Below are 16,763 nucleotides of genomic sequence, written 5' to 3'. Positions count from 1 at the left end.
TCCTTCCGCTGCCGCACATTTACCCTCTTGGGCTTCTCCACTGCAGTGACACCCCCTCCGAGCCCTCCATATCGCCAATCCTACGCCACCACTGCCTCACCAAAAATGCAGTAGATGTCTCAACTTTTTTTTTTTTTTTAACCTAACACAATAAATCCCATCTATGTATAGAATTTCCAATCTGTGTAACAATTTTCCTGTTTTTTCACAGCTCTTCAACATGGTGTTTAGTGGCAGATACATCATTCTTCTGATGGGCATCTTCTCCGTTTACACTGGCCTTATATACAATGATTGCTTTTCCAAGGCTCTTAACCTTTTTGGTTCTTCTTGGAGTGTTAGGCCCATGTTTACCAGTGTAAAGGCCAATTGGACGTGAGTGTCTGATAGTGTTTGATTATTGCTTCACATTCACTCTTATGTTCCATCACATTTTCATCATTTTTTGTTTTGTGCATCGCAGAATTTAAAGAGAAGGTTCCCCTTCAAAAAATTTAGATTGGGTGTCATCACTTATGTCGTAGGATCACTGCTCCGACTGCTGTTCTTTCTTGTGACTCAAAGTCTTTTCTTGGAAACTCCCACTTATTACAGTACTGTGCACACTGCATCCTCTATACTTAACGGGGTATTCTCCTATTTAGAAGTTTAACTTTCTTATCGCTAGGGCTCTGACTGATCTCAAATGTCTGCATGGAGTGGTGGTTGATCATGCGAACTTCCACTCCATCAATTCTTACTGGGTGGTTCGGTGACTGTCGAGAGCAGCGCTCCTATTAGAATAACTGGAGAGGCAGGTATACATGATCAATCTCTGCTCCATTCATCCAAGGCAAGAGCCCCAGTTCTCTGAGTCGGGGTCACGACGGTTGGACCTCCAGAATTCAGAAAGTAATCTCCTATCTTGTCGATAGATGACTTGAGAACGCCCCTTTAAGTAATTCCTGGGTTACTGGAAATCTATCTCTACCAGTGGCCTCTAATTGGAGAAAATATTTACATGTAACAATTCCATTTATTGTTGCAATCTAAATCATTGAACCTCCATTGTAAATTGTTTTGTAGATTTTGCTAATAAACCAATGAAAACATAACTTAAATAGCTCAACACAACTAATATAACAAGTGTTTGCCTCAAATGGAACACAAAATGCCTCTTTTAATGACCACTGCAATCTTAAGATTATTCAGCCCCTTTTTTGGCTGCTATGATCTCCTGGAAACAGGATGCATACGTAGACATCAGCTTCTGGCAGTGTTACTGGGAAATCTTAGCCCTTCCAAGACAATAGTTCAAAAAGCTAAAGGGAACCTGTCATGTGAAAAAAACCCCACTATTAACCTGTAGATATCTGGATAATCTGCAGGTGAATGGCATTCTGAACCTACCTAGTGCCCTTGTTTAGAGCCCCGCTGCTGGGAGGAAATAAACGTTATTCCTCCCGGAAGAGTTCAGTTTCCATTCAAAAACATGGTGTCGGTTCAGTGACCTCTCAGTGTATAGTGAGCGTCTGCTGTAACCACGCTCCCCGCACTGAATGACAGTCTGCACTGCCTTAGATCCCTCTATCGGTCCGTGCCGGGGGCGCTGTTACAGCCGCGGCTCACTATTCACTGAGCGATGACTGAACCTGTGCTAACGCCACCCCTATGACTGAAAGCCGAACGCCGTTGAGAGTAATAGTTTTTTTTTTTTTTCCCTCCATGCATAGGGGCACTAAACGAGGGCACCGGGAAGGTTCAGGACGCTATTAACCTGCAGATTAATTCCATATCTACAGGTTATTACCGTTTTTCCACATCACAGATTCTCGTTAAGAAGAGGGATCATTGACTTGCACAAAGACGAAGGATACAAACTCAGTGAATGTTCATAGTGATACAGAACAAGTGGACGCATAGTTCACAAGTTCCAAGTTAAAGGCCCACTGCTTACAGTATCTGGACGTGACAGGGAACAATATCACCGGCTGCCACCAGATTCCCAGAGGATGCAGGTGGTCAAAAACCCTTGAGTGACTGCAAAAGACCCGCAGCAAGATTTGGTAGTAGTGGGTACTGAGGTTTTAGTTTGCACAGTAAAACACATATTAAGCACTGAAGATACCCATCTTTTGACTCCAGAATGGGACATATCATTGGTGCAACATGGGCCCGAGAGGTCAGGGGGTCCGTTTCTATCTCCAAATCATTTGAAATTGTGCATTATGACCTGTCTGACTGCAAAGGGCCCATACATTGTTCTTGCACAGGGGAGTTTTTCTCTGTCCACTAGTACTAATATCAACACCTCTACTAACCCAAAAGCACCGTAAAGTTGTTCCAATATGTCTGCATAGCACTGCCAAAATACCTCTGTATTGATGTGGAGGTTCTCATATCGGTTACATCTCGTATTCCATTTTAGAGAGGAACTACTTAAGAGTACATCAGTCCTTCAGCTGGATCCAGCCGTTAATGGAGTATTCAATGGACCTTATCCACTTGGGATTGATCCAGTAAGTGGCTGCTCCCTTAGCAGATATTTCTTTATAGTCTGTTGAGAGGTTTCTGTTAACACCCTTATTTCTTAACAGATTTGGAGCATAGCGACTAACAAGCTGACCTTCCTGAATTCCTTTAAAATGAAAATGTCAGTTGTCCTTGGCATCGTACATATGCTGTTTGGGGTCACGCTCAGTCTTCTTAACCATCTGTAAGTACAGATATTGAAAGGGTTGCAAACTGGCAATGGCAGCCCTGTCCATATTCCACACATCCGCTAAGCTGAATCTGTTGGATACTCTTTAAATTATTTGCTGAAAACAAGACTTTATCTGCTCTTCATTTCTTTTCTAGATATTTCAAAAAGCCTTTGAACATTTACCTTGGGTTTATACCGGAAATGATCTTCATGGCATCTCTTTTTGGTTACTTGGTTATCCTTGTACTTTTCAAGTGGTGCGCCTATGATGCCTCCACCTCAAAGGTTGCACCAAGTCTCCTCATTCACTTCATTAACATGTTCCTCTTCAACTACTCTGATCCAAGCTTTCCGATGCTTTATAGTGGACAGGTAGGAGCATTGCATTGTATACGGGGTGCTAAATCTGGTACTGGTAGAAAATCTAAGACATGTTGAGCAAATAATGTTTCCTATTTTTGTATTATAAGAATGCTGCTAGTATCCTTGCAGCCTATAGGCAGTGTGTGCCTAGTTTTAAGTTTTGTCACAATTTTTTTTTCCCCAACGGAGAAAATGCCATTAATGTTGCAGAATTGTAATACCACTCATAACCCATTTAAAAAAAGTAATGCCATTTCTAGGAAAAAAAGGAGGCATCTTATTTTTATATCCCCTAACAATCAGTGTGAAACTAAAGCTGGTGTCACACATAACGACGACGACAACGACGTCGCTGCTACGTCACCATTTTCTGTGACGTTGCAGCGACGTCCCGTCGCTGTCGCTGTGTGTGACATCCAGCAACGACCTGGCCCCTGCTGTGAGGTCGCCGGTCGTTGCTGAATGTCCAGCTTCATTTTTTGGTCGTCACTCTCCCGCTGTGACACACACATCGCTGTGTGTGACAGCGAGAGAGCGACGAAATGAAGCGATCAGGAGCCGGCACTGGCAGCTGCGGTAAGCTGTAACCAGCGTAAACATCGGGTAACCAAGGGAAGACCTTTCCCTGGTTACCCGATGTTTACGCTGGTTACCAGCCTCCGCCGCTCTTGCTGCCAGTGCCGGCTCCTGCACTGTGACATGTGGCTGCAGTACGCATCGGGTAATTAACCCGATGTATACTGTAGCAAGGAGAGCAAGGAGCCAGCGCTAAGCAGTGCGCGCGGCTCCTTGCTCTCTGCACTGTGACATGTGGCTGCAGTATGCATCGGGTAATTAACCCGATGTATACTGTAGCAAGGAGAGCAAGGAGCCAGCGCTAAGCAGTGCGCGCGGCTCCCTGCTCTCTGCACTGTGACATGTAGCTGCAGCACACATCGGGTTAATTAACCTGATGTGTACTGTACCTAGGAGAGCAAGGAGCCAGCGCTAAGCGCGGCTCCCTGCTCTCTGCACATGTAGCGACGTTATGATCGCTGCTTCTGCTGTGTTTGACAGCTAAGCAGCGATCATAACAGCGACTTACAAGGTCGCTGTTACGTCACCGAAAATGGTGACGTAACAGCGACGTCGTTGTCGCTTAGTGTGACACCAGCTTAAAGGCGATATGTAAATGTCTTAATTAGTTGTAGCACTTTCCAGGATGTCACATACATGCAAGGAACTTTATAGTGTGGGGGTCCCAAGGATGCAATATAAAGATTACTTTACTTTACTTTACACCTGGAACTGAATTACTCATGAATTAAATTGATGAACGACAGCATTGATGCACTTGTGTTTAGTGGAGCTGTGTGAGCCTGTGTAAGTGCACAGCGGAGTTGTGCGAGTCTGCGTATGTGCACTGCAGAACTGTGCTAATGTGCAAGGAGCGTAGCGGTGCCAGCCTGCGTGTGTGCACTGCAGAACTGTGCTAATGTGCCAGGAGCGCAGCGGTGCGAGCCTGCGCGCGTGCCAGGAGCGCAGCGGTGCGAGCCTGCGCGCGTGCCAGGAGCGCAGCGGTGCGAGCCTGCGCGCGTGCCAGGAGCGCAGCGGTGCGAGCCTGCGCGCGTGCCAGGAGCGCAGCGGTGCGAGCCTGCGCGCGTGCCAGGAGCGCAGCGGTGCGAGCCTGCGCGCGTACCAGGAGCGCAGCGGTGCGAGCCTGCGCGCGTACCAGGAGCGCAGCGGTGCGAGCCTGCGCGCGTACCAGGAGCGCAGCGGTGCGAGAATGCACGCATGCAAGGGGCGTCTCTACTGATTGCGAAGAAGGGTTGCGTATACTTGACTTTCTGCACAAATACAGAAGCTTAGTGATACCTCCAATTTCCTTTCTAGGAATACAAAAATAAGTGTCATTGACCCGTCCACCGATTTACACCACTAGATAACATGTTTATCCAGTAATATTGTAAATCACAGTTATAGGGATTTTACCTATCATTTACACACAAGGCACATTGATAGAATATGTATAATCGCTAGGAACCCTACCAATCACAGAAATGAAGCATCTTCCGCCACACAGTGACTGTAGATTGCACTATGTATGTAACTCATTGCTGGGATTTGCATATCTAACCATAGAGCTATGATTGCTTCTAAGTTTGCCATGATGTAATAATAAGACAAAATAGTCCAATCTCAGGACAGACTTTTACTTGTTATTATACACTTGTGTCTTCCAGAAAGGACTGCAGTGTTTCCTGGTGGTGTGTGCTTTCCTCTGTGTTCCTTGGATGCTGGTTCTTAAGCCTCTGATGCTCCGCCACCAATACCTCAGAAGGAAGCACTTGGTGAGTACCTGGCACCTATAAATCGTCTGTTTGCTGTGCCAATACCTCACCACCGCCCTGTCACATGGGGTCTGCTGATATACAACAGAGTGACTCTGCGGGTGGTGAGGACTCTCTTACATAATGTATACATGCACGGACACATCTGGCATCCACCGCCATCTATCTCATACTGTCTCCTAATCAAAGGAGATATTTAATGAGTCTAATTAAGACAAATTCTATCAATTAGTTTATGATTTGGTTTCGAAATATGCATTGATGTGAGTGTATGTATATATCTATCCCTTTCTCTTATTATGGGTTTAAAACAGTAGTTACATGTTTGAGTATTGAGGATATTGATGACCTATTAATAATAGTAATATCAGATTGGTGGTGGACCGACACCCGGCATGCCCACCGATCGTCTGTCATTAGCTCTGATGGTGTCCAGGTGTGAATATTGAATAGAACTGCACTGCCCAGCTCCATTCAATGTGTAACCGCTGCTGCCGGGTCCTGCAGATCAGCTCCTATTTTGAGCATATACCTGGGTTAATATACTAGAATACTAGGTTTGATGACTTGTTGGTAATTCAGTGGCAGTTCCACTTATTCGATTGGCCATGTGATGAGAGCAGGGCCGAAGACAACACGGCCAAAGCCTCTCCAGCAATGTCCCCAAATTATGATCTGCAACTACAGTCCCCATCAGAAGTAGAAAAACAGCTCCATAACCAAGCAGGAATTAGGCCACGCTTCAGAGACCTTCCACCCACCGCCCTCCTGTGCCATGTAACTTACCAGACTAATGGTACAGTGGTCCCTGTTTCATAAGCCTGTTAATTTATGTACTGTACTTGCAGGCTTCTACACAAAAGATATAATCCGTAACAACTCCCATCTCCTCTCAGTAACGGGAAAGTCTTCACTGAATACAGATTTTAGTCAATAATGGTGAATTTTGATAAAGACTGATCAATTGTGGCAGAGAAAGAATCAGATTTCTCTGATAAGATATATTACAACATTACTTATTTTCATGTATGCTGTTGGTTGTGAAAAAAATTAAAATTGATTACTTTTTAAATTAGCACTGAGTTCTCTCTATATGCTAAAGCATGGACTGCTTCCCTGTTTTTCTCTGGCCAATAGTAAGAAAAAGCAAAAAAAACCAACAAAAAATAATTGGCGAATGCACTTAAACGAAAATAGAACAATCCTTAAAATGAACCGTGTATACGACTCTGGACCCACAAGCACCAACTTTCCAAATTCTTGTTTATAAATATTTATATAAACATTCCGATCTGACTTATCAAACCTGCAAAACATTCAGTCCCTTTGTGTAAAGAGTGATTGCTGGGGAAATGTTAAAAGCCCAAATGTCCTGGATAATCTCTCTAACATTTTTTTTTTATTCTAAAGGAAAGGATTAGGCTTTAGCAGTGGGCTTTAAAGGAACACTAAACTGAGAAATAAATGAAACCAGTGTTATAGTTACTCTTACTGTGCAGTCAGGAGCATTTTCTGCATCATAATCAAACCGTCATCCTACGGAAATCCCACAGAAAATAATCTGCTTATCAGTGGATGGATGGATGGATAGATAGATATGTTACAGGCAATGTATGAAAACCTGGCATTCTATAGAATACCTAGGCAATGTATACAATCCCTGTCATTTTCAGGCAAGGTATGAAATATTTGCGTTGTTCTATACTTTCCCTAGGCATTACATAAAAGGTCTAGGTATTATAAAGAAGGAATTCGCACCGTCGCATTTACAATCACAAAATTTTGCACAGACGCCTCATGTGACCCAGGGAACATCATAGACTGTTTCGATGGGAAAATTTAACCCCGCTCTTTACAGTTAATCTCAAAAATCCGGCTTCCATTAAAGTGAATAGGTGAGAGCTACAGGCTATTAATAGCAACTGTCAGTGGTTGCTATAGGAACAAAATAAACTGTTAGTATAAAAAGCATGTGTGAGGTAATAAGAAGATGTTGGTGGGGAGACGGATAGAGAGAGACAGCCCTGGAAGGAGACAGACAAAGACAGATGGGGAAAGAGACGGACAAAGACAGATGGGGAAAGAGACACACACACACACACACACACACACACACACACACACACACACACACACACACACACACACACACACACACACACACACACACACACACACACACACACACACACACAGAGACAGAGAGAGACAGACACAGAGATGGAGACAGACTGATACAAATACAGACAGAGAGATAGAAGCAGACAGACGGAGACATAGACACAGACAGACAAAGATACAGGCAGAGACAGACAGACAGAGACACACATACAGAGACTGGGAGAGAGACAGACAGTTAAGGCCATGTCACACTAAGCAACATCGCTGCTAAGGAACAGCTTTTGTGACGTAGCAGCGAGGTTGCTAGCGATGTTTCTGTGTGTGACATCCAGCAACAACCTGCTGTGAGGTCATTGGTTGTTGCTGAATGTCCTGGGCCATTTTTTAGTTGTTGCTCTCCCGCTGTGAAGCGCACATCGTTGTGTGTGACAGCGACAGAGCAACAACTAAATGTGCAGGCAGCAGGAGCCGGCTTCTGCGGACGCTGGTAACCACGGTAAACATCGGGTAACCAAGAAGCCCTTACCTTGGTTGCCCGATATTTACCTTCGTTAACAGCGTCCGCCGCTCTCAGCTGTCAGTGCTGGCTCCCTGCTCTCTGCACACGTAGCCACAGTACACATCGGGTAATTAACCCGATGTGTACTGTGGCTAGGAGTGCAGAGAACAGGAGCCGGCACTGACAGCTGAGAGCGGCGGACGCTGGTAACGAAGGTAAATATCGGGTAACCAAGGTAAGGGCTTCTTGGTTACCCGATGTTTACTGTGATTACCAGCATCCGCAGAAGCCGGCTCCTGCTGCCTGCACACGTAGCAGAGTACACATCGGGTAATTAACCCGATGTGTACTGTGGCTAGGTGTGCAGGGAGCCAGCGCTAAGCGGTGTGCGCTGGTAATGAAGGTAAATATCGGGTTGGTTACCCGATATTTACCTTAGTTAGCAAGCGCAGCATCGCTTCCACGCGGCGCTGGGGGCTGGTCACTGGTGAGATCTGCCTGTGTGACAAGCTCACCAGCAACCCGTGCAGCGACGCTCCAGCGATCCCTGCCAGGTCAGGTTGCTGGTGGGATCGCTGGAGCGTCGCTTAGTGTGACGTCTCACCAGCGACCTCCTAGCAACTTACCAGCAATCCCTATCAGGTTGTATCGTTGTTGGGATCGCTGGTAAGTTGTTTAGTGTGACTGGGCCTTTACTATCCTGGGCAACGCCCGGGTACTACAGCTTATATATATACACATATATATATATATATATATATATATATATATATATATATATATATATATATATATATATATATTATATTATATTATATTATATTATATTATATTATATTATATTATATTATATTATATTATATTATATTATATATTGTGCCCCCGATGACCCGCTCCACTGCAGCACCCTCATTCCCAGCCGCAGCCCTATAGTCAGGCCATAAGACGCACCCCCAACTTTCCCCCAACATTTGGGGGGGAAAAAGTGCGTCTTATGGTCCGAAAAATACTGTATATATATTTTTTTATATATATAATATATATATCTATGTGTGTCCTATTGCGGAAGGGGGAGGTTTTTCGCTGCAGTTAGTTGTCTTACTGCCACGCACAGGACAGTGAGGAAGGAATGCCCCAGAAACACACAAAAAGTGCACAATATATAAGGAAATCTCTGTGTAATATGAGACAAATTAATATAAAAGTAAAGGAGGAGATTATGAGTAGAAGTGCAAAGTCGTTTTCTTTTGTACATTGTTTAGTGTTCCTTTTAAACCCAGCCTCATAAATATAGGATTCCTTGTTGAAAAGCCAGCTATTCCAGCTAGATCTGTGACTTCTGTTTTAAACTCCTGTGTAGCTGTACTGTCTCTATATCCAGCATGTTCTCTTTCCTAGAGGGTGGGTTAGTTTTTCCTGGTGTGTTTTATAAGTTAATAAGGTTAATGCCACCACCACGTTATGGGGTAAGAGATGCAGACACAGTCTTCTTACAGTGTACGTGGCAGACCCCCTCTTATCACGTAAGTGGCTCGCAGCATTAACGCTATTAAATTATAAATCAGGGTTTCTCTTTCAAAAACTGCTACTAATCTGGGATAAGACTATTCTCAACCTTTTCTTATAGAGTGTAGAATAGCCAAACTGTCTGAGAGCTGGCTATACTAATCTGAGTTTACAAGGGGGGGGGTTCAAGTAGATTTCTGATGATCTATGCGGGGTTGGGATTTGCAGTGAGGAAATAGAGCATGCTGATTGGCTGAGAGCCCTGACCCTGATTTATAAATACCCCTCCCCGCACCCACTAATCCAGGGTACGCATAACTTCGGAGGTATCCGCGTTGGTAACGGTCCCACGGAGGAAGATGCCGAAATTATTCAGCACGATCAGCTGTCCATGCACTCGGAGGAAGGCGAAGAGGTAAAGCATTTTACATTGTCATTTCTCTCCTTCGCTGCTGGTGGAGCCTGCAATACCGGAATGTGCAAGGTGTTGCAAGCAGTGCTGGCAGTGAAGGGTTAATTGGTGTAATTGCATTTAAATGTGATCCGCAGTCCATCGCTTTGAAATGTGTCAGTCCCTCGACTACTGTGCAGCTTTTTGCTATAATGTGATGTGTGTGTATGTGTGTGTATATATATATATATATATATATATATATATATATATATATATATATATATATATATATATATATATATATATATATATATATATATATATATATATATATATATATATAATAACGCTAGGACACAAAGTAATAGACCGGACGCTCCGTTCACGATCCCCATTTTAAAAGGTGACACCGCTCTATGGATGTCAGGCTGCACTCACACGTCCGTTTTTGTTTTTACATCCCTCAGGACCTGACTGTTTTTCTCCATGTGTTATCAACTTTGCCTCTATTTATCCTTTTTTTTTTTTTTTTTTTTTTCTCATCTGTTTTTAAAAACTGTGTGTTAAATTATCTGAAATATTTTTACTCTGACACTTAGCAATGGATTTGTTCAAGAGTGATGGGAAACAGATGTTTTTCGTAAATTTTTGACCGAATGGCCAAGTCTGATCCACAAAATGATTGATTAGTTCATGTCCCGAGGTTAAGGCCGCATTCACACATTCATGTATTGTCGGGTGACTTTGGCCTGCGGTGCACCGACTGGCTGCTGGTGTCCTGACCCAAACTTGACCTGCCTCATATAAGCCTATGAGACTGTTCAGATCGGGTTATCCGTGGCTAGACCGTCACAACATGGGTGTGTGAATGCAGGGTAACCTAGATCGTTTTAAAAAAGCAAACAAAAAACCTGGCTGTGTGAAAGGTTCCATTAATCTCTCCCGTTTTAGAAATGGACAGCACAGTAGAGTGGTCAAGTATTTATCGAAACGGGTATTTAAAAATGGCCCAACATTTACAGAATGTCACCCATAGGCACAAAAGTCCGCAATGGATCAGTCTTGTTTGGATGTTCTTTAACTGTCAGGATTTCCATACACTTCAGGTCTTATAAAGACCACCTTTTTATAAATAGGAGTCAGCTTAGTCAACCCTTGGTAGTCTTCTAGGTAAAGCCACATCTTGCCATGTATCCTACACCACTGAAATGGATGGGCTTGATGCTACTTTTGGTGTGCAGCGCTATCTTCTGGGTGATTCAAGGATTACAAAATACAATCCGATATTAAAATTTCGATTTTAGATATTACGCTTTGTTCCATGACATTGTCCAGACATCGTGTAGTTAAAGGTAACATGTTGCGTTTTTTTATTTTTGTATTAATAGTGATTATGGAATCAAATATTTTTAATACAAAATTAAATTCACTGTTTATGTAGTTTTTATTTAATTCTAGTTTTATTAAACCACTTGGGGCTACCCTCTTGCATTTTCAGTGTGTAACGACAGTTACTCACCTCAAGTACGGCAGCCCCTGTGCATAGAAGACAGTTGTTGCTCTCCAACCCTATTCTGGAACACGGAGAGCTCCCAGCGCCGGGCCGCTGCTGCTACCCTCTCACCACCGCTTCCACTTTTCCCCTGCCGCCACTCCCCCCCCCCCCCCCCCCTCCACCGCCGCTCTCAACTTCTCTTTTCTTCCGTGTGCTCACCTCGTGCCTAGCAGCTCAGTTAAGCACAGCATACCGGGGAGCCCAGAATACAGCGTAGCACGGAATACAGTGGAGCACAGTATACTCAGGAATGCGGTATACAGTGGGGTGCGATATACATCGGGGCGCGGAGTACTCAGGAGCACAGAGTATAGTATACTCAGGAGCACAATATACAGCGGAGCACGGAATACAGCAGAACGCGGTATACAGCATAGCGCAGTATACATTGGGGCGTAATATACAGTGATGCAGTATGCGGTCACCAACAAAATGGCTCCATACTGTGATCCTAAACTTCATCCTCCCTTATCCTTTTGGAAACACCCAGAACAGGACGGGCCCACTTTTAATGCAGCTGTAATGTGAGCTAGTTCTACAGTAGCTCTGCAGTAGGATTTCAGCAGCTGCTCCCCCTAGTGTTTGAGTGGAAACTATCAAACTTATAAAATATTTTTTTTATATATTTTTCTCAATTAAAAACAAATATTTAAACATAACATTAATACTTTGCAGTTTTTCATTTATTGAAAATTTTTTTTTTTTTTGACACTTTCCAAATTCACTACATGTAACCCTTTCATGCACTGATTATTTTCCATTGTAGAAGCCATTATATAACATGAAACACCTTCTGATTATTTCCGGTACCCAACAGTCTACATTTCTGATGGCTGTATACTTACTATTAATATCAGTGTTACATTTGCTTTTTAATTCCCTTTTAGGACCTTTATTAGAGGGACTGAAGTTTTAAAGTGCTATTTTGTCTAACCTGTATTTCTTTTTCTTTTAACCCTGTATTAAATCTGGATTTATATTATATTATTCCAAGCCTGCCGTGGAGGAAGTGGTAAGACTGACGTCCGTTGTGCATGCCCTCAATCAGCCGAGGAGTCCTGGAATTTTCATGTTATTTCATCGTCATATTAATTTCTCCATTACAGGGCTGATGTTTTAATTGTGGTTTCTTTCATGTGCTTGGCAAGGGGCTGCAGGAATCATCCGTAATCCAATAACACAAGCATCTTCATATCCCATCCTGACGTTCAGTTGCTTTGCTTTGTCTGATGGACTTAAAAGTGCAGTTCCTCTCCCTAATATCTCAGTAGTTTTCTGACGTGAGTCTATATATTACATTTTTGGCATTTTGTGCCACAGTAGCATATAAAGTATTTACATTCTTGCTATGGCTTATTATGTAAGACCACATAGCCTGTAAGTAGGTGAAGCCGGAGCAAAGAAGCCTCAGGAACTGCACTTTTAACTGTATCAAGTATAATACACAGTATAATTTCTAAGATGTACCTTTTTATATATGTATAGCTAATTGTATACATATATATCGCTGTGATTGGTATTTATTTTGTGTTGTATTGTGTAGGGTGTGTGTAGTTAGTCTACCAGTATGTGTGGCATCTACCAGTGACCGTGGTCCCATCAGTAATTTGTGTGGATTGATATGTCGTGGATCTGTGTGTTAATTGCATAGTTATGTTTCTTTGATAGTTTTGTATCCTTTTAGCTATTGTTTGGTTTTAGAAACCTGTAATGCATAATGTTATTTTGTTGCAGAGCCCTGTGTTGACCGGCCTATATGTGGCCACCACCGCCACTAAAAGGGCCACTCAGTGACTTATATGATGACTCACAAATTGAATTTTTTAATTTTATTTTTTGTTAGAGGGCAAAATCTGCCAGGAATGAGATTGGTGACACTATAGGAGGTCTTTGAAATGGTTAAAATACTTATCTGAAGGTGTTAACATTTCAGGAGTCAGCTGTTGTTCATTAGTGGTGTAAATGTAGCATGAGATCTTAATGGCTCGGCTCTCCTGCCAGAGTGTGGAGCCAACAGTCCGCTGGGCCGCTCCCTCTAGCTCCCCCCGCCTGGCTCCGCTTGATTGACAGGTTGAATCTTCTATGCAAACCTAGAAAGCCTTGTTAATCCGGCCTTATAGGCAGGGAGTCTCCCAGTGGACTCCTCCTTATCACGTCAAGTTTAGCTGCTCTCTAAAATGCCGCGGTATTTTAGAATGTGGTTGTCTGTAAGATATAATTATCTGGGCATCATAAAATGACTGGTTCCTTTTATCCCACCTTCCTGGAAATATGTCACCAAGCTGCTAAATGTAGTAGAAAATCTATGCAACTTCATAGTTAGGGAGGGGATGGAAGAAAGACCAGACTATGTGGAGGTCTGGGGTTTGACCTAAAATTCCACCACTTTAACGGTTTGGTAAACAGATCCTTTCAATCTCAGTGGTTTACCTATGTTAATAAGATCTTGCTTCTTTATTATCCATTTGCTACCTAGTATTTATTTCTCTGTACCGTCAGTCAGACTTCTTGCATTCATTCTATAACACGCTCACTAGGGCCAATATACTAAGAAGTCACTGTTAGATATGGAATTTAAAGGCTATTGCCACATTTGATAGGGAAACAATGATTTTTATATATTTGTTAGTGGTTACTTTACTATAAAGGTTGCGTGAGTAATAGTCTTCCTTCCTAATTCACATTCAGACCTGGGCAGTTTCCTGATAGATTGATTTTTTTTTTCTGGCAATAGATATTTAATTTTGGATTTGGGAATCAAATAAACTATAAAAAAAAATATCAGTGGAACGTTGCATATGACCTTAAAGTAAGGACCCATGGTATAATTGCTGATGCCATAGTCCTCTGTAGAGGTGATTTTGGACAAAATTGTTTAGTAACATGGAGGTGTTACTGGCAAACTCTTGCTCCCATTCACACCACCTCGTTGACTTGGTGTTTGGCCACAAATGGCAGTCACAGGGGACCATACCTTTTTAAGCTGCATTCAGCCACGTGTTAACAGTTTTCAACTTCTTCTCAACATTCGAACCTGCAAGGTTCGTTCATACATGGGTAACACCACAGGCTGCAACTATAGGCCAAATATCTACCGTATTTTTCAGACTGTAAGGTGCACTGGACCATAAGTCGCTCTTAGGTTTTAGAGGATAAAAATGTAAAAAAAATATTGTAAAGCAAAAACAGTGGTTATCATGCACTGTTTTGGGGAGGATCTGTTGCTGACACGGTTATGGGGATAATCTCCCTCAATTCTCTACTAATGTATTGTTGTATATGTTGTCCATCCTGGTAAATATCTGACCCATTCTGGTATGTATGTCCCCCATCCTGGTATATATGATCCCCATCTTGGGCCCTTCCTGGTATATTTGAGCCCCAGTCTGTTTTATATATGTCCCCCATCATGGGACCATCCTGGTATGACTCCCGTTATCCCACACAAATAAAAAAAATAACAGATTCTATTCACCTTCCCTCTGCTCCCCCGATGTGTGGCGTCCTCTTCGGACAACGCATGACGTCACTGCCATGCACCCCCAGTCACATGCCGACATCAGTTGCCAGCTAATCCAAAATGAATATTCATTATGGGCGTGGGGAGCAGTGAATATTCACAATGTATCCGCTATTAAAGAAAATTCACTACTCCTCATTTCCATTATCCTGTCTGGTGGGATTATGGGCATGGGGAGCAGTGAATATTCATTTTCTTTAATAGTAGACACGCACGATTTCTCCCCCCACCTCCATCTGCTGAAGGAAGCCGGTGGCTGGGGGAGAATCCCGTGTGTCCGCTATTAAAGAAAATTAATATTTACTGTTTCACTACTCCCCATGCCCATGATCCTGCCCACCTCTCGGCAACAGCTTCAATGCTGAGAGATCGGCGGGAGGCGGGATTATGGATGTGGGGAGCAGTGAATATTCATTTTCTTTAATAGCGGACACATGTTCGCCCCAGCCGCCGGCTTTCTGCAGCGGCCACCCTGCTCATACCTCCTGTGACTCGCTCTTCTACCCCCACTACAGTAATCCATGTATATCCGCACTATAAGGCTGCTTTCACACCTCAGTTTTTTTGCATCAGGCACAGTCCGGCTCAAAAACCTATGCAACGGATGCGGCGAAAAAAACGGATCCGTTGCATAAGTCTTTCCATGCGGCCCGTCCGTTTTTTGACGGTTGCGGCTTGATACTGAGCATGCGCAGTTCAAAAAACCGTATCCGGCGTCTGGATGCGGTTTTTGCCGCAGGACGCCGCATCCGGCGTCCATAGGTTTGCATTGTAAATTGTGCACAAAAAAAGTGCCATGCAACGTTCCATCCGGCCGCCCCATGGGCTAAATATGCCGCATCTGGCAAAAACCAGACGCAACGCAAGGCCATGCGGCACAATACGGTGCTAATGCAAGTCTATGCGGAAAAAACGCAACCGGCGGCAAAAAAAAACGGTTGCGTTTTTTCTGCAAAGCGCCGTATTGTGCCACTCAGCAAAACCGGATGTGTGAAAGCAGCCTAAGATGCACCCCACACTTTCCTCACAAATTTTGTGGGGGAAAAAAGGTATGTCTTATAGTCAGAAAAATACGGTACCTACTCTTACCAATTGCCATGCCTCCTGATTCTGGTCCTGCATTGTCCTGTAATGTTCCTACCTGTCTCTCATGTCACACCTCCATTCCCCAGCTTAATACCCAGTTCTCCGATCAACAAGACTCTGTAGAGGTTTCAAATACGGAATTAGAGGAGTTTCATGTTTCTATGGTAACAGTCGAATCTGTAAGTACAAAGGTGACTTGCACTAACTAAGAGTGATGTTTTCTCACGGGTGAGTGCTTGTGTCAGTCACTGTAACACCTAGGCTGGCTTTTTTTGACACTAAACATTATCACCTACTCATGGTTGGACCCATCCACCACGCATTTTGGCTTTGGGCTGTATGGTTGTGATGAATTTCTGACTGGCGAACACGCAGCTGCTGGGTCATCCTTCACAGCATCTCCACATGAAAACCACCATCATCCAATACCTCAATGTAACCTGCTGTCCTATGTTCTTATGTTTACAGTTTAACTTTGGCGATGTTGTGGTCAACCAGGCCATTCATACCATCGAATACTGCTTAGGGTGCATTTCTAATACAGCCTCATATCTCCGACTTTGGGCCCTGAGTCTGGCACATGCTCGTAAGTATTTAGCAGGTTTTAGTGTAGATTAAAGTGAATCTCTCATGTTGAAAATGGCATCTGATCTGCAGGATCTAAGGATCTAATCAGATTATGGGAAACGTTTCAGTAAAGCCTGCA

General features: G+C 43.4%; 1 protein-coding gene across 6 annotated transcripts in view; it reads left to right on the top strand.

The window, feature by feature from the left end:
• Positions 1 to 16,763, top strand: part of ATP6V0A1 (ATPase H+ transporting V0 subunit a1) — a 118,807-nt gene that overhangs the window by 88,121 nt on the left and 13,923 nt on the right. For 2 of the 6 annotated variants that reach the window (XM_075349998.1, XM_075350000.1), the window contains exons 13-20: positions 212 to 375; positions 2,408 to 2,498; positions 2,577 to 2,695; positions 2,839 to 3,055; positions 5,269 to 5,376; positions 9,810 to 9,917; positions 12,446 to 12,463; positions 16,526 to 16,643. In XM_075349998.1, coding sequence (XP_075206113.1) covers positions 212 to 375; positions 2,408 to 2,498; positions 2,577 to 2,695; positions 2,839 to 3,055; positions 5,269 to 5,376; positions 9,810 to 9,917; positions 12,446 to 12,463; positions 16,526 to 16,643 — 943 coding nt within the window. Of the gene's footprint in view, positions 1 to 211; positions 376 to 2,407; positions 2,499 to 2,576; positions 2,696 to 2,838; positions 3,056 to 5,268; positions 5,377 to 9,809; positions 9,918 to 12,445; positions 12,464 to 16,143; positions 16,237 to 16,525; positions 16,644 to 16,763 lie in introns of all 6 variants that reach the window. The other 4 variants (XM_075349999.1, XM_075350001.1, XM_075350003.1 and 1 more) reach the window with 3 other exon arrangements.

Source organism: Anomaloglossus baeobatrachus, chromosome 5, assembly GCF_048569485.1.
Source record: "Anomaloglossus baeobatrachus isolate aAnoBae1 chromosome 5, aAnoBae1.hap1, whole genome shotgun sequence".
Taxonomy (NCBI): domain Eukaryota; kingdom Metazoa; phylum Chordata; class Amphibia; order Anura; family Aromobatidae; genus Anomaloglossus; species Anomaloglossus baeobatrachus.
The sequence above is the reverse complement of the archived record's forward strand: the minus strand, read 5'-3'. Positions and strand labels throughout refer to the sequence as shown.